The 15994-nt window shown below is 36.9% G+C and overlaps 1 protein-coding gene across 1 annotated transcript in view; it reads left to right on the top strand.

Annotated features, from left to right (window-relative positions):
- RGS22 (regulator of G protein signaling 22) overlaps positions 1-15994 on the top strand; it is a 142151-nt gene that overhangs the window by 32830 nt on the left and 93327 nt on the right. Inside the window, exons 9-12 of the mRNA XM_027849940.1 lie at positions 288-433; positions 12079-12193; positions 13767-13892; positions 14852-14953. Coding sequence (XP_027705741.1) covers positions 288-433; positions 12079-12193; positions 13767-13892; positions 14852-14953 — 489 coding nt within the window. The remainder of the gene's footprint in view (positions 1-287; positions 434-12078; positions 12194-13766; positions 13893-14851; positions 14954-15994) is intronic.

Genomic DNA, 15994 nt, shown 5'->3' with positions numbered 1-15994 from the left:
AAGAATATTTCTCTGTAATGTTGAATATTTTGGAAGGAGGAATGTACAATTCACTTTTTGGCCTTGGTCTACCCCCAGCCCCACTACTGATGGACTTCTGTGAGTTAGCTATCCAGTAAGGTATGGATAGAGAGAAGCCTAAAATTACATTGATACCACGATGTGGAGTAGGGAATGATATACAGCTCCTCAAGTAATCTAAAATAAATCTGAGGATTAGGGTTCAAAGCTGAGATGTTTTCTTCCATATATTCTTGCACATTGTCCATCATCCTGTCACGTTTTAGAAGGAGGAGTTCATCCAACCATGGTCTTTGAAATCTGCGAGGAAATCTGCCAAGAAATCTGAAAGAGCAGGCTCAGCCACTAGAAAATCAGCTGTGAAGATTGAGACTCCTGATGAAACGCTGGAGCAGGATCTTACTGGGAAGAGGTGGGTACAATTACAAAGGAAGTTACTGTTCTGTTTTACCACTCAGACACTTGGAGCAAACAGGTGTGTTTCCATTATCCACAGATCTCGTTTGTTTGAGGGATTTTCACTTTCAGTAGAAATTGAGAATTAATTGAGTGGTATTTGATGTGCATTCTTATGTTTCAGGAGTAAATATTCCTGCTTGTTACTTCTGCATGTGAGTGCACACTACTGAGGGGTAGGTCCAGAGAGTACTCATGTCAAAGGGAAGAGTCCTTTTGAATTCTAGAGTCCTTAGAACTCTCAGAGAATCTTGCTCTTAATAAGGCAGCAAAGACTAATGACATCGTTTCATTTTATTTCTTGTTATCTAACTTTTTCTTAACTTTGTCCTTTGCCTATCCTTCACCATCATTGAATCTTATTTCTAAGAGTTGTTATTTTCAGTTAAGTTCAACAAACAATTATGAAGTGCCAACTGCATGTAAAGTACTGTGTTTTAAGTGTTGAGGATCATAGATCCCAAAAAGTACCTGATTTAAAGGAGCTTACATCCTATTTGTGTGAACACATGGAGGCAGAAGATGGAATATTGAGTCTGGGGAACGGTTACTAGTTCAGTTTTTTTCTCCCTAGCAGAATGTAAGCACCTGGAGGGAAGAGATTTTTGTTTTTGTTTTCCCAGTGTCTGGCATAAAGCAGGCAAGTAATAAATGTTTATTGACTTTAAATTAATTGAGTTTAGATTAAACATTTAGATGAGTGTGTAAAAGAGAGTAGTATAAATAATTTTGAAAAGATAGGTGGCAGTCAAGTTGTAGAGACCCTTATGTGCCGGGATAAGGAGTATCTGTTCTATGCTAGAGGCAATATAGAAGTCACTGAATATATGTGAATAGTGAAATGATATGGTCAGAACTGGGTCTTAGGAAAATTTTCTGATGATTGTGCAGGGGATGAATTGGAGACCGGAAAGACAGGAAAGAAGCAGGGAGAACCTTTAGGAGGTTTTACTTAAGACCAGGCAAAATGTTATCATGGCCTATACTAGGGTGATAGATGTGGAGAGAAGGGGACTGATGTGAGAGGTTCCACTGAGGTAGGGGTGACAATATCCTTGCAACTGATTGGCATTGGGGGGAGAGGAAGATGGAAGAGTCAAGGTTGTGAACCTGAGTGACAATGGGCCAGGAAATCAAGACCAAGCCTCAGGCTTTGTGAGTCATCTGCCAAGAGAAAGAAGACCCAGGCTGGAGGCTTGAGACACACCCACAGTTAGGGAGCAGAAAACAGATGATGATAAATCAACAAAAGAGACTGAGTAGATAGACAGGTAGGAAAAAGAACCAGGAAAAAGCAGTGTCCTAAAAATCCAGAAAAGAAAGAGTACCCAGGAGGATAAGGGAGATGCTCTAGAGATAAAAAGAAGGATAAAGCCTGAGTAAAAGCTGTCAGATTTAGCAATTAAAAGATCATTGCTAACTTTGGAGAGAGAAGTTTCAGTTCAGTGATGAGATAAGAAGCCAGAGTCACATTGCAAAGTTTCAGAAGTGAGTGAAAAGAGAGGAAATGGAAGGAAGTAGTGGAGACAGCTTTTTCTAGGAGTTTGGCTGTGAAATGGAGAAGATACATAGGAAGATAGCTTGAGAGGATGGTAAGGACAAATGATGATTTTTTTTAAAAGGTGGCCATGTTTGAAGGCAGCAGTGAAGAATCCAGTAAATGAAGAAGAAATTGAAGATTGGAGAGAGATAAGGCATAATGGTGGGCATAATCCTCTGGAGTATTGAGGAGTGGATGGCATCGGTGGCCTTTGTAGAGGAATTGTCTTTGGGGAGAAGGGTCACCTCTTCCGCAGTGACTGGAGTAAGGGCAGAGATGCTTTAAAATAATGTCAAGAGGTTAGGAAATGGAAAGGGAGGAAGAGACATATATTATGGCAAATACTCTCTATTTTATTAGTAAAACTTCAAGACCTTTCACTGAGAAGGGTAGGAAGAGGTGAAGATGTGGGAAATTTGAGGATAGAAGAGAAGATCTTGAATAATCTCTAGAGAGTGGGATAGTGAATCATTTAGCGAGGAGTAAAACCATTGGATTGTTGCAGTGGAATTTAAAGTTGTTGACAGGAAATAATGTGTAATCAGCCTGGAAAGACAAACTAGATCCAGGTTGCAAAGAGTCTTAAATGCTAAGCAGAGGTTTGTATTTTATCCTAGAGTAAATAAAGAGTTACTAGAAATTCTTGAATGGAGGAGTGACATGGCTGGTAAACCTATGCTTGAGATATATCGGTCTGGCAGCTGTGTGGAGAGACAGGAGGCAGGGATGCTAATTAAGAGGCTGTTTATTGCAATGGTTCAGGCACATGATGATGAGGTCCAGGACTAGCATGGTAGTAGAATGAGTAGAGAGAAGGAGACAGATGTGATAGAGGACCTAGAGAAAGAAGAGAAAAGGGCCCAGATCAGAGTCGTGGGTGTGTTTACACACCTGGAGTAGAACATGGATGATGATCCTGAAGTGGAGATTAAGAAACATTGGTCAGACAGGTAGGAAGAGAGCCATGATGCATCAGTGTTGTGAAGACCCAGGGAGGAGAGATAGTCAGAAGCAGCAGGCTGTCAACAGTATTGAATGCCTCAGTAAGGCCAAGAAGGATTAAGATGTCAGAAAAGGCCTTGCATTTAGCAATTAAGGGATTATCAGTGACCCTGGAGAAAATATTGGTGGAGACAGTAGCCAGATCACAAGGTATTAAATGGGAGCTGGAAAGGTACCAAACAGAAACTTCACTTACTTTAGTTTTTTGCCTTGGACTGATACTGTATTGATAGGTTAAATGTCATACTTCCAAATCATAGACCAAGCAAATGAAAGAGAAAACAATGAAAATCAAAGCATATCATTCTTAGATCAATTCCACCTACTAGAAATGAATGATTTCCCATGTTTATAGTCTTTGTGCTTGTTAATATAGATAATCTAATAAATAACAGTAAGAACTTTTATCAGATGCAGAGATTTTTAAAAACAATTGACCTAACTGGAAAAAAAGAACTTTTAAAATTTGAATTATTTTGGGTAACAGTCAAGGTTTGATATATCATTGATAGTGAAAATTAGTTTTATTGATGACTTTTGTTTCATTTTGTTTTACATTATGGTCATTTCTAAATCTAATCTCCCCTTTCAGTATGGAACTTTCACTTTTAAAGAAAAACAACCCAGCAAAACCAACTGATAGTGACCTCATTTGAATAACATATGTAATATTCTGTACCCATAGGTCTCTCCCCCCACTTCTGCTGAGAAGAGAGAGATCTGTTAAGTTTTCTATTCTCTAGGACCAAGATTAATTATTACAATTCCTCAGACTTATATTTTATCTATTACTGCAAAAATGAAATACTGTTTTAATTCCCACTATACTATTATAGAAAATACTTTGTTAGATAATAGAAGTTATATAGTGCTTTACTTGGTGTCAGTGAGACTTGGGTTCATATTCCACCTCTGATACTTAGTAGGGGTGTGACCACCTAATCTCGCTGATCTTCAGGAAATTCTCTAAGAGTATAAATTATAAACCATTTGTGATATGAGTAAGTGGATGAAGTTCCCATAGCAACAAAATCACCAATAGATTACATTAGCTAAAACAGAATCTTTTTTTCCCCCTAAACTAGCTTCCTTCCCAATTTCCTATTTTTTTAGTAATCAAAGTATAAAACCTTGGGATTATTTTTTTATTTTAATTTAATTTTAAATTTTTAAAATTTTTTCTCTTCATATATCTAATTTTTATTTCCCAAATTTTCTCAAATCCCTCCCTTTTTTTTCCTTTTCTGTTGCCATCAGCTTAGCTCAGGCCCTTATCATCTCACGCCTGGACTATTCCAAACAACTCCCTCCACTGATAGAAGTTCATAGTTATCTGTAACTTAGAGTAATACAGAGTTGCTAGGGTTGCTGAGAGTTTCTAGTAGGTTGCCCATGGTTGTAGAGCTAATACTATGTGTCAAAGGCAGGTTTCTTTGCTCAGAGGCTGGTTTGTCTATTTTGTAATGCAGCTTCTAAATGATATACTATGTTGGGAAGCAAAGCCAAAATGGCGGAGTAGCAGGAAGAAATACCGCTGAGCTTCCTCCCCTTCCCCCACAATTTCTCCACAAAGATCTAGAAAGTGCACTGGATAGAGTCTTGATTGGGAAATTTAAGAAAAAATTACAATGCCATTTTTCTAGTCCAGCTGAGCATAGAGAGATAGACAGAGATGTCTATGGACACTAGAGATTGGATCTAGCCTAGAATAGCCTCATGGAGCATTCACTGACATGATTTCCCTGTGCAAGAACCAAGACTGTGCCCTCAGACAAGGCCTTGACCCACATAGAAAGGCCTGACCGTGCACAGGATTCAGGTATCAATGCCCATCGGCATCTCTGTCATCCACCACCCAGTTTCAGGGCATAGATCCAGGGTAGACTCATTGAGGTGACCTGTGCCTACGGATGGTGTTGCGGAGTGAAGATTGGGTGGGAACCTGACAGTGGGTATTAGGGGTTCACTCAGAAATAAGCAAAAGCTGTATGACTAACAAGATGAGGTATAAACATGTTTTCAGATCCTCTTGACCTCTCAAAATTTCCAAAATAGAAATGATGCACCAGAGATAAAGCAATTTCAGCTTTCCCCATGGTCTAGGACTCCAAGAAACAAAGAAGGTAAAAACCTCATCAGCCTTACTCATGTTTCCTTAGCACCTTCTCTCCCACCATCCACCATTCTCACTAGCCAACTCAACCTACAGGCTTGCAAAAGAATGTCACACTACACCCTAACTCCCCTGCCCAGAAATCCAAACTCCAAACTGCACTGAATGCTGAAGGAGAAGAGAGGCAGAGATAGGGCAAAATACCTTTCTGCGTTTGTGATAGAGCTCAATGCCATACTCCTACTCCTTTCTCTCAGTGCTGTGAAGATCCAGATTCCAAATGGCAGCTGTATTAGCAGCAGCATGGCAGTACTCTGAACCACTGGGCCAGAGAACTGATGAACAGGGGGGCAGGACACCAGCTATGTGCATTCCACTAAACCTGAGAAAAAGAGTCTATTATACAGCGGAGGCCAATTCTATCCTCCCCAAAAGTCGCGTAAGGCAGAGACCTAGACAGGTGAATCATGCATTGCCCATTTTGGGAGGAGACTGAGACACTTTGAGATCCATCCACCAGGGAGATGATCAGACCATGGCGGGGGAGCGGAGGAGTAGGGGGAGGATCAGAAAGTGAGCAATAAGGGAAAATAAGGGGAGAAAAGATGGAAATTACCAAAGATTTCAGGAAGAAGAAAACTCAAAGACTTCAAGTATAAGCAGATAAACCAACAGGGAAGACATTAACCTCAGAAAGAAATATGATCTATGGATCTAATAAACAACGGGAAGTCTTATAAAAGAAACAAGAGAGGAGAAATGATAGGGAATACAAATACACAGAAATGAAGGACAGTCTGGAAGAAGAGAAGCAAAAAGCAATAATATTAAAAGAAAGCATGCTGTCCATACACACAAAACATGTTGATCTCAAAGACAGCATGCACAGAGATAACTTAAAGATCATAGATCTCCCAGAGGAATGTAACAAGTCAAAAAACTTGAACACCATAATGAAAGAAATATTATAAGAAAACTGCCTGGAACTTCTGAACACAGAAAATAAAGCTCCAATCTAAAAGAGCCATAAATCATCTCCAGCAGGGAAAAAAAATAACAACCTGAGGCTGCAAAGTCCAAGACACATAGCATTTAAATTTAACAATTCCATTGAGAAACAACAAATTCTGCAAGTAACCAGGAAAAGACCTTTAAATACAAAGGAAAGGAAATTCAAATAATGCAGACTATTCTGCACCCACAAGAAAATGCCAGAGAGAATGGAATAATGTGTTCTGAAAAATAATGGAGCTCAAGATGCAGCTCAGGGTGACCCATCCTGCAAATCTGAACATAACCATAAATGAAAAAAGAACATCCAATAATAAAGAGGAATTTGAAATATTCTTTGAAAGAAAACTAACCCTGAAGAGATAATTTGCTTTCTCATTACCCCAGACAACAGAAATTCAAGAGAGGAAAATGAACACTGCAGCCAAAGACAGCAACAGCAATAGAGTGAGACCAAAAAGAGACCATTGACAGACTTCTTTCTAAATAAACAAAAAGAGACAAGGATGAAGGTGGAAATCAGGTAGAGATGATGGTAGCAAGATGGGCCTGTGGAACTGTGGCCTGAACCACACAAACATCCAACTTGTAAGTTCTTTGTAGGACTAAATTAAAAAATGGGAGGTGCATGAAAGGGGTGGAGGAGAATGAAGAGAAGTGTGTGATGTGCACTGGTCAAGTCATGGGTGAGCAATGAGGGGTGAGTGACTGCTGTGGTCTCTCAGGGAGAGGAGACTAACAGGAGGAGTGATCGGAAAGAGGGCAAATGAGGTATGTCTTATTTTGGTGGTGGGTGGTGGTGGTGCTACTGATGAAGAGAGATGTTCTGTGAATGGAGATGAGGACCTTGCACTGGGTATTTTCTGCAGGCATTTGGTGCTTGGAGAGATCATTTTGTTCAATAAAAGTCAATTCCTAAACATTGGTTCTCAAAATAAATAAATGTTTGACTTCAAACATCTGAAAAAATTCTGAAATTGTGGCCTGGTACAGGATACCAAAAACCATTCCCCAGTAGATAAGTGGTCAAAGGATATGAACAAACTTCTCCAGAGGAATCACAGCATATTAACAATCACATGAAAGAATGTTCCAAATCACTAATAATAAAAGAAATGCAAATAAAAGTAACCTTGAGGTTTCACCTCACACTCTGCAAACTGCACAGGGATGCACAATGCAAAGATGACAAAAGATGGCAAAAGTCAACGTTTGAGAGATTGTTGAAAGGCAGTTACAGTAGTACATTGTTAGTGGAACAGGGGAATCATTAAGACCATTCTGGAAAGCAATTTGATATCATGCAAAAAAAGTGGCTAAAACATCCATACCCTTTGACCCGCTGATTCCATTATTAGGCTTATGTCCCAAGGAGGCCATTGATAAGAACAAAGCCCCCATATACACTTAGAAAAAGCAGCTCTTTTTGTGAGATCAAATGATCGGGAACAAAGTAAATGTCTAAAGATTGGGGAATGACCAAATTGTGGAACATTGATGAGTTATGTTACTGTACTGTAAGAAATGACACATGAGATGAATACAGAGAAATATGGACATCTGAATGTATTGCCACAGAGTGAAGTAAGCAGAGCCAGGAAAACTACACAATAACTACAACAATTTAAATGAAGTAACAGCCACAAAATCAAAAGTGAATATTAAAAAATTTATAAAGAAGTATGTTTTAGAAAAAGAGACACAAAAAGACATTCTTACTCCATGCATTTGCAGAAGTTGGAGGTTCCCAAGTGTTGCAAACATTTAAAATTTTTTTTTCAATATATTGATCAGCTATGCTTATTTTTCTTCTTTTTCTTTAAAAATTGTTGTTATTCAGTTGTGTTCAACTCTTCATGACCCCATTTGGAGTTCTCTTGGCAAAGATACTGGAGATGTTTTCCATTTCCTTCTCCAATTCATTTTACACTTGAGGAAAACAAAGACAAACAGGGTTAAATGACTTGCCCAAGGTCACACAGTTGGAAGTGTCTGAGCCTGGATTTGAACTCAGATCTTCCTGACTCCAGGCCTGGTACTCTATCGACTCCACCACCTAACTGCCCCCTTTCTTTAAAAATCCTATTTTGTACAGGGGATGGCTCTTTGGAAAGGAGAATGAAAGGGAACCTAGATGAAACCATGGTGATGCCAAAAAAGAAAAAAGAAAAGAAAAGAAAAACCTCAAAGCAATAAAATCTATTTAAAAAGTTTTTAAAAATAACACAGTAGAAAGCATAGACATAAATATCTTTCCTTAATATGAAAAGTAGAATCTATTTCAAACCAAGAGCTTTACTAGAGATCTTTCCAATAAGGTTAAAGGGATAAAGTGAGGCTGTCTGTTATGACCATTACTATTCAATTTAGTGCAATAAATGCTCCTTATAGTAATAAGCCAAGAAAAATAAATTGAAATAAACATAGGCAAAGAAGCAACACAATTATTGTTTTGCAGATGATATGACAGTTCACTTAGAGAACCCTAGAGAGCTAACTAAAAGACTACTTAAAGACTACTTAAAACAAGTTAACAACTTCAACAAATGTTCAGGATAGAAAATAAACCCATATAAGTTATCATTATTTCTGTGTATTACCAACAAAATCCAGCAGGAAGAGACAGAAAGTGGTATTCCATAAATAACCACAGAATATGTAAAAATGCTTAGGAGACTACGTCAAGACACACACATGAGGAACTTATGACTATAATTACAAAACACTTTTCAAACAAAGACAATTCTGTGTAACTGGAGAAATGGTAATTGTTCGCAGCTAGACTAAACTCCCTAGATATGGGGCAGCTAGATGGTATGGTGGATAGAGTACCGGGCATGGAGGCAGGAAGGTCTGAGTTCAGATCTGGCCTTAGACATTTACTGGCTCTGTGACCCTGGGCAAATCACTCAACCCCTATTTGTCTCAGTTCCTCATCTGTAAAATGGGGATACACTGGAGAAGAAAATGGTAAACCACTCCAGTGTATTCACCAAGAAGACCCCATGGAGTCATGTAGAGATGGACACAGCTGAATGACTGAAGAACAACAACAAGGACTGGGCCAATATAGTATAAAGGACAATAATCCCCAAATTGATTTACTTATTAAGGGCCATATCAATAAAATTACCAAAGGACTACTTTATAGACCTGGTGGAAGGGACAATAAAAAGTCTAAAATCTCAAGGGAATTAATGGGTGAAAAAAGTGGGAAAAGAAGAGGCTCAAAACAGTAATCAGCAAATCAATTAGATATTGCTTAAGAAATAGAGAAGTTGATCAGTGGAACAGATTTGGTGCTCACTATACAGAAGCACATGAGCACAGTAGGGTAGTGTTTCATAAACCCAGAGATCACTTCTAATTTGGATGAGAAATGCCTATTTAACAAAAATTGTTAGGAAAATTGGAAAACTGGTGGAAATTAGGTATACACCAATATATCTCACCATATACTAAGATAAGTTCCAAGTGGGTACATGACTTAGACCTAAAGGGTGACATCATAAACAAATTATAGGAGCAAGGAATAAATTACCTGTTCATGACTTTCTCATCTTAAGAGACATAGTACACAGAATTAAAATGTTTTTACACAAACAAAATCAATGTGGCTAAAATTAGAAGAGACACAAGTAAATGGGAAAAAATCTTTGCAGCAAGTTTCTCTGATAAAAGTCTCATTGTAAGATATATCAGGAACTGATTCAAATTTGTAAGAATAAGAAGTTTTCCTAAATTGATAAATGGTCAAAGGATATGAATAGGAAGTTTTCAAAGGAAGAAATCCAAGCTGTCACTAGCTACATGAAAAATGTTCTAAATCACTAATAATTAGAGAAATGGCAATGCACGCTCATCAAGTTGACAAAAAATGGCAAATGCCAGAGGTGATTTGGGGGGAAAAGGATATTTTAATACTTTATTGGTAATTGTGAACTGATCCAGCCATTCTGAAAAGCAATTTGGAACTATGTCCCAAAATTATTCAATTGTACGTACCCTTCCATCCAGTGATACCAGCATTAGGTCTATACCGTGAAGAGTTTAAAGGAAGAAGAGAAGGACCCATACGTACACAAATGTTTATAGTAATTCTTTTTGCAGTGGCAAAGAATTGGAAAGTGAGGGGGTACCCATTAATTGGAGAATGGTTGAACAAGTTAGGGTTATACGAATGTGATGGAATACTATTATGTTATAAGAAATGATGAAGGCAGTAGTTTTAGGAAAAAAACCTGGGAAGATTTTTATCAATACATACAAAGTAAAGTGAGCAGAACCAAGAGAACAATTTATACAATAACAGCAGTGTTGTAGAGATAATCAACTTTGAAAGACTTAGAAACTCTTATCAATGCAATAACTAACTGCAATTCCAAAGGACTCAAGAAGAAACATTCTCCCTACCTCTGAATAGAAAGGCAATAGATTCAGAGTGAAGATTGAGACAGATGGTTTTTTTTTTATTTGTTTTTTAGAAATGGCGAAGGCAGGAATTTGTTTTGCATTGATTGACTATACATGTTTGTAATAGGGATTTTGGTTTTCTTTCTCAATGCATGGGAGGAAATAGAAGGGACAGAAGGAAGATTTTTGTTCATTAAAAAAATGAAAATTTATTTTTAAAATATAGATATGATTTTGTAAAAGTGATAAATATGAATCTCACAGGAAAATAAGAACCTATATGAAATGATGCAAAACCAGATCAAAATACTACATTGACCACAATTGTATTTTTCTGGGAAAAAAGCCAAAAGTGACTGGATTTCAGATATACTTAGAAGCATATACAGAGAAAAATGTCTTTTTGTTTATTTCCTACAAAGGAAAAACATGGGCAGTGCATAGATAACTAATCTTGATGCTAAGAAGACCTGGGTTCAAGTTCTATCTCTGACACATAATATCTATGTATTTCTGGTCAAGTTACATAATCTCTCAGGGATACAGGCAACTCTCTTCAAACTTTACATAGCAGATCTATATCAGGAGAAGAAATTTTATCACCAAAGAGTTCTCTTTTCCAATGAAATCACAGGTTTAGTCCCTATTCCTTCTTTGGGGGGGGTCTAATTTGTTAAATTCTAAGGGTTTTATGTCAGTTGATTAAAGAGCATTTATTAAGTGCTTACAACATGTCAAGCACTGTGCTAAATGCCTGGCATACAAAGGAAGGCAAAAACCCATTCCCTACCCTTAAGGAACTCAAAGTCCAATAGAGGAGATGGCATGAAAACAGTTCTGTACTAACAAGACATGTACAGGATAAAGTGGCAATTACCAATAGAGGGAAGATACTAGAGTTAAGGGGGATCAGGAAAGACTTCTTATTTATTTTGTTAATGATTATGTTTATAATAAAAACAACTTAAAAGAAAATTTTAATAGCTCTCCACAGTCCGTAAAGCACACATTCCCTAGCCTGGCTTAATGCCTCCATAATCTGAACCCAGAAAGGCAGAAACCTTTTTAATCTTATTTACCAATTTTCTCCTATGTGAACCCTCCACTCTTGCCAAACTGACCAACTGTCTCATCACCAAGGTAGGGTATTTCCCTACCTTCTTAACTTTGATCCTATGGTGACCCCTGATTTATACTGCCTTTCCCTTTCCACTTATCTAAATTCTTCTTCTTAAATACCATCTTTGTGCTCTGAGCCCGCAAGGACTGTCAGTTTAAAATGGCCATAGATTTATTGTCTCTACCACCTTTTAGGCATTTACCAATTTGTCTCATTGTTATTTTTCTTTTTGTCCTTGTGTATCTTTTTTCCTTAACTAGATTACTGGTACTGTACTTATATCCTATACCATCATACCTTCATATCCTTTATAGTTCTAAGCATAATACTTTTCATGTAATAGGTCCTCAAAAACATTTATTTGACTTGATTTGTTGAGTTCCTTATCTCTTTTTATTCTAGTACAAAGTGCATGACTGTAAGCAGCAAAGTTATTCGTTTAACATCTTTTACTGACATTTCTGAGTGTCTGAAGCCTCAGTTAGATAGAAAATTCAGCTATACTGAAGAAACCATTGTAAGTATTTTGAACAATGCCAACCTGGCACATGATTCTATGATGCTGTGATTTTGGTTTTGGGGAGAATGTTTATTATAAAGTAATATACACTTTTCCTTTTGTAAGATGTTTTCCCCACATTTTCTTTTGAAATGAAAATAACATATTTATTGTTCTTTAGTTCCAAAGTTGATAGGGCCAGACCAGCATAAAGTACCAAGGTACCAACAAAGATGACATTTTTAGTTATTAATAATTATTGTTTCTAGAACTACCTATGTTCTCTGTTTTTCAGTGTGATACTTTTCATGCAAGATAGAAGCCTTTGAAGTCTTGAATAGAAATGTAAAAATAGGGTAAAACTTGATAACATCCTTTCAGAATTTAGAGTTTCCAAAAGTTAAAGACACATTATTTCCAGATTAGTACTATCTAATTCAAGGGAATCTAATGTCCTTATTCTGTACATAATTTTCATACTCCGTAGGTGTCATATTCTTTTATAGAACCTTCAACCTCTGGGTATAGACTAAAAGGGTAGGTATAATTTCGCACAGTTATTGTTTTTGGACATTTCTTTTCTTCTCATTAAGACCATTCTCCTGCTTTCTTTTATTGAATCCATTATGATTTGGTGTATGATGCTGATAGTCAGGATTTTCTAAAACACGGAGAGATAACAAGAACCTTACTTAAATCATCATGTTTTGTATCCCAGATGCCAAAGAAGATGTTGAGGTTTTGTGAAACAAACAAAGAAGTTCACATTATTCTTGGGTCCCTTTATTATGAGTGCTGGACATTCGCATCGGCTCAGAGAAGGAAGGAAGTGGAGCCAGCATTTCATGTTTCTGGGGTGACATAAGGATTGCCAGCTTTGTTGGCAGAGAAATGCATAAGCAGCAAAGTTTTTATGAGGACTTACATGACCATGTGGCTGCAGGCCACAGCCTAGTGTGGAACTCTTAAGAGAGTCCCCTCAGGCCAATTAATAGTTCTGAACATGGTTTCTTTATTACCTTCCCATGGCTATAATAGCAGCACCTCGAGGCAAAAAGAATAGTAATACAGAAGGCCACCAACAGAAACTTGGAAGACTTCTTAGAGGGAAAAAAATACATCACTGTACCTGAAACACAAGTATTTGAGGTTCAACAGGAAGTTTAAAATCATATTCTTCCATAATAGAGTAAAGGCTACTGCCATCATCAGCTCTATGGACTACTTGGGACTGTCAGATATGGCCATACTACATCAGTTACATGAGTGGTACAAAAATAAAGTGAAATAGGCCAGAGGAAAATGATAGTTTTGTGGATCTGATGAAATCCCATTGCTCTATACCTGCCTTTTAAGAAAACAGAAAGAAGTATTTTCAGAGTCATCTAAATGATATAATGGATAGAACACTGGATGTGGAGGTTTTTCTAACTTTGACTCCAGACTCTGATGATTGCTAGGTGAGGAAACTTATCAGCAAAAGGGAATGTCATAGCACCTACTCCCAGGGTTGCTGTGAGGATCAACTTACAGTGCTATAGAATTGCTAGTTATTATTTGGTGGATAATAGAGTTATGCTTTGTTGTCTAGGTTAAAAAAGCTACGGCTAATGCTGCCTTGCTTGGATCTGACATGGAAAACTTGCTGCAATCTTTGTATGTGGAAAGTAGAGCTGGATACTTCTTCACCAAGTTCTGTGAACGTTCAAAGAACAAGGTAGAAAGTGACTGTATATTTAACCTCTAAAGATTGAATAGTAATTCATTCCATGCAAAGTAGGGGGAAAGGGAAAAATAAAAAAGAAATCTCCATGTCAGGAAAGTAATCTTTGGTGTCAAAACTTTTCCCTATTCTAGGAAGTTCTATAATGTTACTTGGCTAAAATTTAAACATACATATTATAATTTTTCATGGTCTGTTCTTACATTAAAAACACAATGAATAGCTAAAATGTATTTAGGTAAAGACTGATTTGTGATTGTGTAACTGATTGCCAATAGAAACTTTTAGTAGCTGGAAAATTTAGAATACAGGTCCGATATTATCTACACTTAAATTTTCTGGGGTTTTAGCATAAACAATGACTTCTTATAGTATTATATCTTTTCAGAATTGCAAGTAGTATCAGTAGTATAGTTTCAATTCAGATCATTGAGTTTTACATGTCCTATAATTGTAATAAATTCTTTTAAATATTTATCAAAATTAACAAAAAATTTACAAGCTTTCCCCTCAAGTTTATTCTTTGCTCCAAACCTTTTCCTAAACTATAATTTTTCCCAAGTGAAAAATCAAAAGCATTTAACTGCCTCAATTGTTAGAATAGAACTTGGTTTCAACATTGTGTAACTTTGCACATAAAATACTAAAATACATTCAGTTTTTGGCTTTATTCCACAAAAATGTGGTTGTTTTTCAAATGTTAATTAGGATTTTTACTTTTTAATGGCCAATTAGATAAGAAGGATATATTTTAGGAATATAACATTCCAGTGACAGTTCCACTAAATAGTTTGTCCTGTTGCCAGTATATGATAGAAGATTAAAACCATCTTAAATTGAACCTGATTTAGGATGACCTCAAGGAGCTAAACAATTACTTGCATCAGAAATTAGAACTTTTTAAAGACCTAATAATTGGGTGGTAATAATTTATGTACTTATTCCATCTGTAGCTTTGGAAGAACAGTACATACTTTTGGTTTGACCTGCAGGCTTATCATCAGCTATTCTACCAAGAAACACTTCAGCCTTTTAAAGTATGCAAACAGGCACAAGTAAGTAGAAAATAACATTTGTTCAGATCCCTGAAAATGGAAAGATCTGTCCAACCCCACATGAGAAGTCAATAGTTAAATTGTTGCTGTGAGATTACTTAAATAGCAATCTATTATCCTGTAATTGGATATGTTGGTTCTTAGTTTTATCTTTTTTATTTGGTATGTTTTATATTTCTTCTCTGGTGCCAACTATTTTGCCTTCTTATTCCACTCCTCCACTTCATTCCACTTGTCTCCAATTTTTTTTCACTTTTTCTTTTTCTTACTAGGTGGCCAGTGTGCTGGCCAAAATGGGCTTCTTTTAAGGAATCATTAGCGTATCTTAGGAGTGTATGTCAATGATAAGACTCAAGGTTACCTTTATTGAGCTTGTAGAGGAAACTGAGTCTCCTTGGTCTGTTGACTTAAAGAGGAGGTTAATGACTAATTCCTAATATATTAATAGTCTGCCTATAATTAGCGTCTGTGTTCTGAATCTGGTGAAACTGACATTGATATAATATAGTATCAGAGATTTTTTTAAAAATGTGTTATGACAACCCAGAGACATGGGGCGGGGGGGAGATGGGATGGAGAAAAGGCATGCTAAAGAGAAGAAGATAGAGAAACAGGTCTCTTTTTCAAGTAGAAAGGGAGAAAAATTATGACTAGAATAAATTCTGCTTGTCTTTATGCTGTTTCATGTTCTTTAAAAGGGAGAGTTTTTAAGCCTAGAAAATTATGAATCAGTTCTATACTAGTTAAAGTAATTTTGTATATTCAGTAATAGCCCCATTCACAAGAGGGTCTCCATGGAAATTGAGCTAAAGAGAAGGGATAGTCTTCATCACAATCTTACTAGGTTTTAGATTTCCACCAGCCTAATGCTGGACTTAAATAACTACACCACATAAATAACTGCCAGAGTACAGCTTTGTATTTCATACCATGAGACCAATGGCCTTAGCTCCTACATAGCTGAAGACTAGGACCATCGTTTTAATCATAACATTGGATCTGTCATTTAATAATATAGCTTCCTGAGACGTGCATAGCTTC

Source organism: Vombatus ursinus, unplaced genomic scaffold, assembly GCF_900497805.2.
Source record: "Vombatus ursinus unplaced genomic scaffold, bare-nosed wombat genome assembly UNPS02008961.1, whole genome shotgun sequence".
Classification (NCBI taxonomy): domain Eukaryota; kingdom Metazoa; phylum Chordata; class Mammalia; order Diprotodontia; family Vombatidae; genus Vombatus; species Vombatus ursinus.
This window is presented reverse-complemented; position numbering and strand designations above follow the sequence as displayed.